Source organism: Miscanthus floridulus, chromosome 5, assembly GCF_019320115.1.
Source record: "Miscanthus floridulus cultivar M001 chromosome 5, ASM1932011v1, whole genome shotgun sequence".
Classification (NCBI taxonomy): Eukaryota; Viridiplantae; Streptophyta; class Magnoliopsida; order Poales; family Poaceae; genus Miscanthus; species Miscanthus floridulus.
Window position 1 is genome coordinate 95,864,904 of NC_089584.1, and position 7,967 is coordinate 95,872,870.

The window sequence follows — 7,967 nt, forward strand, 5'->3', positions numbered from 1 at the left end:
TAAGGAAGTTTAAACAAGAGCTTTTGGTATAACACAAGAGGTTTACTCTCGTTCAAGTCCGAAGCCATAAGTGGCCCCATTGAATAGGTTTTAATTAAGTCAAGGATTTCGAAGAAATTGAATTGATTGAGATCGGACAAGACCAATTTTTTTTAAAGGAACGGTAAGAGATTTGCCGTGAGTTTTATTAGACGATAGAAAAATAAAAACAAAGTACAAATAGATTTGCCAAGGCTCTAGAATACAACTTAAACGCACAACAAGGCCTGGCTAGAAAATCAATATACGATTATAAGACTTTCTTAACGAGAATCCCAAGTATTTTTGTAAGAGCAAGGAAATTCAATAGTCACTATATAAATGTAATCAAAGTCATACATGCTCCATTTTCCTTTGCTGCAAGGCCGATTGAGCAACAATCAACAAAATTATACAGCAGATATATTCTTCCAAAAGAAAGATATACAGTGATTTGTATACATGTACAAGTCCTTTAGTTAATTAAGAACTAATATACAGTATAAAACTCCACCGTTCTTATTACGGAACAACAGATCATTAAACAAAAAATTGATAGCGTCAAGTTACGTATATGTGTAACAATTAATGAACAATGAATGGTTGTATCCATTCCTACACTTCAGCATTTGTACGTCCAGCCACTCACTCGATCAACACGTACTCCGATCCTCTTATTGTCCAGCATTACGGTTCAGTAAACTCCGGTGCCATGCATTATCTGCCTGCATCACTCTCTCCTCTAACCTATATCAGTCGAATTGTTGCAGTTGCACGTCTTGGTCAGGGACCAAAGCCAGCCGCCCCCGCTGTAGTGTGCACCTCAAAGTTAGGCATCAGGTGAGCAGAAGCAGCCGCCCTGTTGGTCGGAGCCGCCGCCTGGTTGTAGCCGATTAGCGCCGCTGGGCTGTAGAAATCTACAATGCCTGCCTCCTTCAGCATGCTGTTGCCACCGTCATGGTGGTGGTGGTGGTGATCAGTCGCCGCACTGGCAGCAGCAAGCGGGACGGCGTCCTTGGCCATCGCTGAACCGCTGCCGCACTGCCTCGGCTGCGTCTGGTAGAACACCTTGGAGACGACGAGCTCGCCGTCCTTCTCCTCCTCGTCGGACCCCAGGTGGTACTGATGCATCACCCAGTTCGTCTTCTCCGGCTTCCGCTGTTTCCCGTAGTTGGTGTAGAGTACCAGGATCTTCTTGTAGCCCTTGAGTTTGCCGTTCGTGAAGACCGGCCGGGTCTTGCCCGTCTTGTGCCACCGCGTCTCACCGCCCTGCTCGTCGGTGTGGACCTTCCGCCGCTTCCGCGTCCCGGTCGTGTAAGCCTTGGACGGGCGGTGGAAGAAGTGCCGGATGAGGCCGTCCTTGCCGACACCTGAAATTCATCAAGACAACGTTCCTCAAATATGTCATGAGATGAAAGTGCACAAGTCACATTTTTACGTGTGCTGAATCTATCAGAAAATGACTTAGATTCTTTTCACAAAAATATGTTCTCTGCCTATTACAATTGTCCAAAGATACAAAATATTCAAGGATATATAGCTTTGTATTTCCCCAGTGTGATATTTCACAAAATAAAATATAGAAAAATAGATTATTACCGCTGAGGTCTCTATAAGTTTTTGAGGTTGGTGCAAATAAAGAAAAAAATGAAAACCCTTAAAAGTGAATATTCATGTCCAAATAAAATCTTATTTATACTAGTTATAACTTATAAGTGTTAATCTATGCTAAAAAGAGATGGATCTAAAAAATTCTCATTAAAAATATCTTGCCATTAGTTAATTTAGTAAAGTCTAATTCATTGGACAATGGACATTAATAGACATTGGATCGATTATACTTTGTTGTTAAAAAAACGCTACCTAACTATGCTGTTTAATCAAAATAGTCAAATAACATTAATCTATATCTACATTATCCATCTCTGCCAGCAAATGATAAAATTTGCATATATGTTGACCATTATGAAAGATAATCTAAAGTATTACCCAATTTATTTACATCTAAATTACTACAATTGTTGTTAATAAAGTAAATGAAAATAACCACTTAGTTATATATCCTAACACCAAGTATCCCTAGCATGGCCAAGTATCCCTAACATGATTAAAAAATCACGCTACCCCTATTAATTTGTAAAAACTAACTCAAGGTAAATAGGTATGTTGTGCGCCACCATGCACACCAACTATACATGCATGCATAAGCTATAAGGGCACCTGCAATGGTATAAGCTGGTTACTAGCTCTAAGTCAACTTCTTTAATAGTGTTAACTTTTAGCATAGCTCATAAACACATGGATAGCCCCACATGATACTCTCACATGTTCTTAGAATGTGTGTATGAGCCTAACTCTGGCATCCACAACAGTAAGAGTCAGTTACTAGCTTTAAGCCAATCTTTTCAATAGTGTTAGCTCTTAGCAATGGCTCATAGTAGGATTAGGCCCACATGACACTCTTACATGTTCTTGAAATATGTGTATGAGCCTAGCTCTTGATCAAAAGCTAACTTTTCTCTCTCTTGTATTAAAATATAAAAAAATACTTAGAGCTAGCTTATGAGTCACCCATCGTGGGTGCCCTTAAGCAAGAGCTAACTTTTCTCTCTCTTCTATTAAAATATAAAAAATGCTTAGAGTTAGCTTATGAGTCAGCCATTGCGGATGCCCTAAATATCACATTGAAATGGTAAACGGAGGCTAATCATGTCATTTAACCCACAAACAGTCTACTAAATGCATGGTTGACTATTTAAACAATCAAAGCCAAAAGAAAGACTAATCAACCTAAACAGAATCGAGGTAATAAACATGATTATACATGTTAAATGGTTGTTTAATTCGTTGGTTATTCAACACAGGTGAAAATTAATGTGAAGGAGAGGTGTTGCTTTGTGATTTAGACAAGCTAAATGATTGTTTAACAAGACATGATATAACTCAAGCTAAGGTTCTAACTAAACATGTATTGAAGACACATACGCAGAGGTGCAGCGTAAAAGGTGAAAAAATCTGAGTATGAATGAAAAAAAGAGTAATTAGATAATTATTGTATAGAAAATCAACAGTAGATAGATGGAGGAAATATAAGCAATTATGTTAGTTGTGTGCCATAAATCTATCCCAGACTGGCATTTATCTTTCCTATTGGATCACAATAGGTGTAAAGATAGGGCGGAGGAAATGATATAGACGAATCGCCATATAAAGTATTGATCCACGTAAATCACATGTCAGAATAGAAAGAGAAACCTATTTGAAGCACTTATTCAAATTTTGGAGCAAATGATAAAAGCTACTAGCTCCAAAACAAAATACATCATGCCTAATAGCTCTACTACTAATATTCATACTTGTTTTTTTTTCCTTTCAGAGTAAAGTAGTGCCTTTGCATTGTAGAACAAATATCGAAAGAAAAAAGAGAAAACATCTTGATTAAATTTCATTATTCACTAATTCATTATAGCATATATACAAAAACTAGCCTGAAATAATCTGTTCGATTGTACTTCAGATAAATTGTTAAAAACCGAAAACTTAAAGTTAAGGAGAGAAAATAGTAGTTCTCATGTGTATCATAAATTCATATATAAGTCCTTTCTTAAAGGTTATACTTCCTTTTGATCCTGATGTTGCGTGCAGCCTGCATGACGTAGACCTTTGATGGAGTTGTGTTATCTAAATCTGTCGTTTTCAGGGGTACTACAACTAAACTAGACTGCCAACAAGTAGGACAAGAAGTTACTTCAAAGGCACCCTTTATCGATGTTTATACGTATCCCCCTCAAAAGCAAATAAACAAAGTACTAATAAACATACATATACGTAACAAATTAAAACACACATGTAGTTTTACATATATGACGTGAGTGTGCAGACAATGCAGCACACTAAATTTCTAGGACTGGACCTTGATTGATTAAGCAATACCACCAAATTGAAAACGACTAAAACAGTACAGAATGTAATCTTTTTCTAACACCAAAGTAAGGATTTATCCAATATATAGTTTGAAGATTTTTTTTAAAGAAATGCTCTTGCCGCCTTTCTAAAAAAATAATTAAAGAACCATTAATCTATGATAAGCTAGCCTAGCAAGGTTCTTCCGTGACGGATCTATCTTCGTCGACTGGTCTAAATATGGAGAGATAACCTTTCAAAAAAATTCTGAATTGATAGATGGACCGTTTCTTTTTGTTTTGTTTTCTTTTTTTCGCGAGGGGGCCAGGGTCGGAGATACGATATGATGACGGACCGTTTGCAGCAAACGCTTTTGAAGCTGATGATGTAATACAAGCATGCAACTACTAATATATATAGCCAAATTATACACGCATAAAGAAGGAACGATTTCGCAAGTACGTAGGGGCAGGCAGGCAGGCAGCAGCAGTTTATGTTGGCGTGTCTAGCAGTCTCTAGCTATAGGTACTCACCAGGAAGCCTCTCCGGATGCGTGTAGCAGATGCCGTTCTCGCCCTCGATGGTGGGGATGAACTCGTCGATGAGCGGGTGCAGCTTGCGGGCGTCCGGCCTCGCCTTCCCTTCCAGGTGCTCCAGCAGCTCCTGGTCCGTCGGATCGAACTTCACGCCGGCCGGCAGCCCCGGCAGGTCCTGGATCGTCGCCGCCGCCTGCACCTGATGGTTGACGGCAGATCGATTCGATCGCTATTAGCGTGTGTTATTCTCGGTGCGTGTGAGTACTGACCATGCATGAATGCATGCTCAAAGATATATATAGACATAGTATAGTAGAGTAGCTAGCTCTAGAGATCTGCTAAGTGGGTGTATATATGATGAATGTGTAGGCGCGTACCTGTTCATACTGCGCGCGGTGGCCGCAGGAGGGGCAGGTCCTGATAAGGTTGACGTGGGAGGAGGCCTGCTGCTGTTTCTTGGCGGCGGCCACGGCCGCGGCGGTGGCCAGGTTGTTCTCCACGGCACGCACGTCGTTGAAGCTGTTGCACCATGTCATGGCCGTCGACGAATTGAAGACGATCGATCTCGCCCTCTCTCTAGTCTCTCCTCGTTTAGATCGAAGGGAAGGCCCTGAAGGGAGTACGTGACGAGGAGTAGAGTGGGATAGATGAGAGAGAGAGAGAGAGAGAGAGAGAGAGAGAGAGAGAGAGAGAGAGGAGATCGAAAGCCTCTTGTTGTCCGCGCGCTTTGCTCAGCTCGCCCCCATATGAGGCAACGCCGCTAAGGCTGATCCCCAGGGGAATGACAGGCGGCGAGCGCAAAAGAAGAGGGCGCGAGGGAACAAAGCGGCCGAGAAGAGAACAAAGAGAAAAAGAGGGCAGGAGGAGGAAGCTTGTCCCTGTTAAAAGCTACCGCCTGGCACCAGCAGCCACCACGCACACCACGGACCATCAGTCGATCCGGCCCCTATAGCCTGCCTGCCTGCGTGCATGCTCGATCAGTTCGGTCGCTTGGTGCGCGGCGCCACCTCCCCGTCTCTCGCTGTTTGTCTGGTACAGGAGAAAGAATTGTCACCAACTTTTTTGGTTGTTGCATTGCATCCCAGTGCAACAAGAGATCGATCGCCACTACTACCTGATCGATCGATGCGCCACGAGCTCGCTGCCCGCCCGGGCAATATAATTCAACAGCTATTAAAATTAAAAAAGAAACCGGCAGCACGTACGCAGCTGGTAGGAAAGGCTCGATCGCTCGACGGGGCTAGAGACGATGGACCGTGCCTTCAGGATGATCAATCGATTGCAGGACACGGACAGGACAGCAAGGCGAATTGAAGCTACACTGTCCCAGATCTAGACATCACTGTCGGTTCAAAAACTCCCTTTACTTACCAGATTTTGAACCGACAGTGGCATACCGACAGTGATGGGGGTTGACATCACCGTCGGTTATTAGAAACCGACAATAATCTACAGGAAACAGTGTCGGTTTCTGGCTCCACCCGACAGTGTCTAGTTGAACAACACTGCCGGTTTGTAGCCCTAACCGACAATGAATGTTGCTTCAAGAGTGTCGGTTCATGGATCAAGCCGGCAGTGTTGAGCTAGTCAACACTGTCGGTTCATGGCTCAAGCCGACAGTGTTGAACTAGCCAACACTGTCGGTTCATGGCTCAAGCCGGCAGTGTTGAACTAGCCAACACTGTCGGTTGAGGGCTCAAACTAACAGTGTTGAGCAAGACAACACTGTCGGTTCATGGCTCAAGCCTGGCAGTGTTTTGCAAGACAACACTGTCGGTTTGTTGATAACCGGCAGTGTTTTGCAAGACAACACTGTCGGTTCATTGGTAACCGGCAGTGATGGCTCGTTCAACACTGTCGGCTTGAGCCATTCGCATTTTATTATTTTATAATTGATTTTAATTTATATTTTTCGTGGAATCGGATTTTCGCTTTATATACGCTACGTAGACGACAGGTCCTATCAATATTAAACATTACAAATGTTACGGTTACAGTTCAAATGTTCTTATCCAGATCTCGATCCATCAAAATAAAAAGAAATGTTCTCGGACTTCTTACAATAATCCGGCGAGCCGCTATAGGCCATACTGATCCTTGTATCTCACGGATCGTGCAATGGAAAATACTCCATCTTTTTTCAATATCTTGGCTATGTCTCGCTGCAAGCTACTCTAACGTGGACACATCAATGACCTTTTTTGAGATCACGTTGAAGAACGAGCAAAGCTTTCTGATTAGGGCTCGGACCTTTGGGGGGAAGAATACCACGCAGGGCAACAGGGAGCAGCTGAGTCATAATGACATAACAGTCATGGGCCTTCATGGAGCCATAGTTGAACTTGAGTTCTCTCATGTTCACTAGCCTCTTCGGGTTCGCACAGTAGCCCATCGGGACTTTGAGTTCATTGAAGAAAGAAATAAGCGCACGTTTTTCTTCCTTTTTCAATGTCCATGACGCAACCGGAAGTTCGAACTGGTCATTCTCTAGCTCCACGGGATGTAGCTCCTTCCTGATTCCCAAGTGTTGCATGTCCTGGCGTGTGGCTAGTGAATCATTCGATGTCCCCTCCGGTGTCCATCAAGGTGTTAAGAGTGTTAGCGCACACGTATTTAGTGATGTGCATGGGATCAAGACAGTGGCGTATACTCAGAAGTGGCCAATAAGGTAGTTTCTAGAAAATCGATTTTTTCTTCCAAACGCTCCCATCAGGCGCTGCTACTGTATTATCCCCTTCCCAAGGACAACCTCCAGTTTGTTGAGTTCTCGAAGTATCGCAAGCCTGTCTCGATATTTTGGAGCTAAGCGTTTCTCAATAGTACCGTTGAAATCTTTTCTGTTCCTGCGGTAAGGGTGATTCTTAGGTAGGAACCTACGGTGTCCCATATAAACTATCTTTGAGTTATTTGGCAGATTTACCGCATCGGTGTCGTCCAAGCACTCGACACATCTAGTATAGCCTTTTGTCTTCTCTCCGGACAACGGACCTCGACTGATTGTAGCGATAAGTACTCCCTTGATCAGTGACATGTTCCTTTTTATACTCGTCCCAAACATCCGGCACACCCTTTTTAAACATCTCCACTAGTTCATCGATCACTGGTTCCAGAAACACATCGATGTCATTCCCAAGTTGTCTTGACCCTTGGATCAGTAGTGGCATATGGATGTATGACCGCTTCATACAGACCCCAAGGTGGAAGGTTGTATATACAGAGCGTCACTGGCCAGGTGCTATGATTGTTTCTAACCTGGTCGAAAGGATTTATCACATCTGTGCTCAAAGCAAACCAAATGTTCCTTACATCTCCACCGATGTCCTTATAGAACATAGTATTGACAGTCCTCCAGTCATGCCCATCGGCGGGGTGCCTCATCATTGTATCTTTCTTACGCTCTTCGCCATGCTAGCGCAACAGCTTGGCTGACTTTGCACATGCAAACAACCTATGCACCCGGGGAGCTATAGGGAAATACTAAACGTCCTTTACAGGACCTCCTCTGGTCTT

The 7,967-nt window shown here is 43.1% G+C and overlaps 1 protein-coding gene across 1 annotated transcript; it reads right to left on the minus strand.

Annotated features, from left to right (window-relative positions):
• Window positions 1-384: 384 nt before the first annotated feature.
• LOC136450273 (NAC domain-containing protein 73-like) lies at window positions 385-5,379 on the minus strand. The gene is made up of 3 exons (XM_066450656.1): window positions 4,835-5,379; window positions 4,455-4,656; window positions 385-1,388 (listed from the first exon to the last, which is right to left on the minus strand). Exons 1-3 carry the CDS (start codon window positions 4,991-4,993, stop codon window positions 802-804), a joined length of 948 nt encoding a protein of 315 aa, XP_066306753.1. The 5' UTR covers window positions 4,994-5,379; the 3' UTR covers window positions 385-801.
• Between the last annotated feature and the right edge of the window lie 2,588 nt (window positions 5,380-7,967).

Coding starts and splice junctions, on each gene's coding strand:
- LOC136450273 (XM_066450656.1), bottom strand. CDS start 4,993: ATGACATGGTGCAACAGCTTCAACGACGTGCGTGCCGTGGAGAACAAC. Junction 4,657..4,834: donor ACCGCGCGCAGTATGAACAG/GTACGCGCCTAC, acceptor GTCAACCATCAG/GTGCAGGCGGCGGCGACGAT. Junction 1,389..4,454: donor GCATCCGGAGAGGCTTCCTG/GTGAGTACCTAT, acceptor GATGAATTTCAG/GTGTCGGCAAGGACGGCCTC.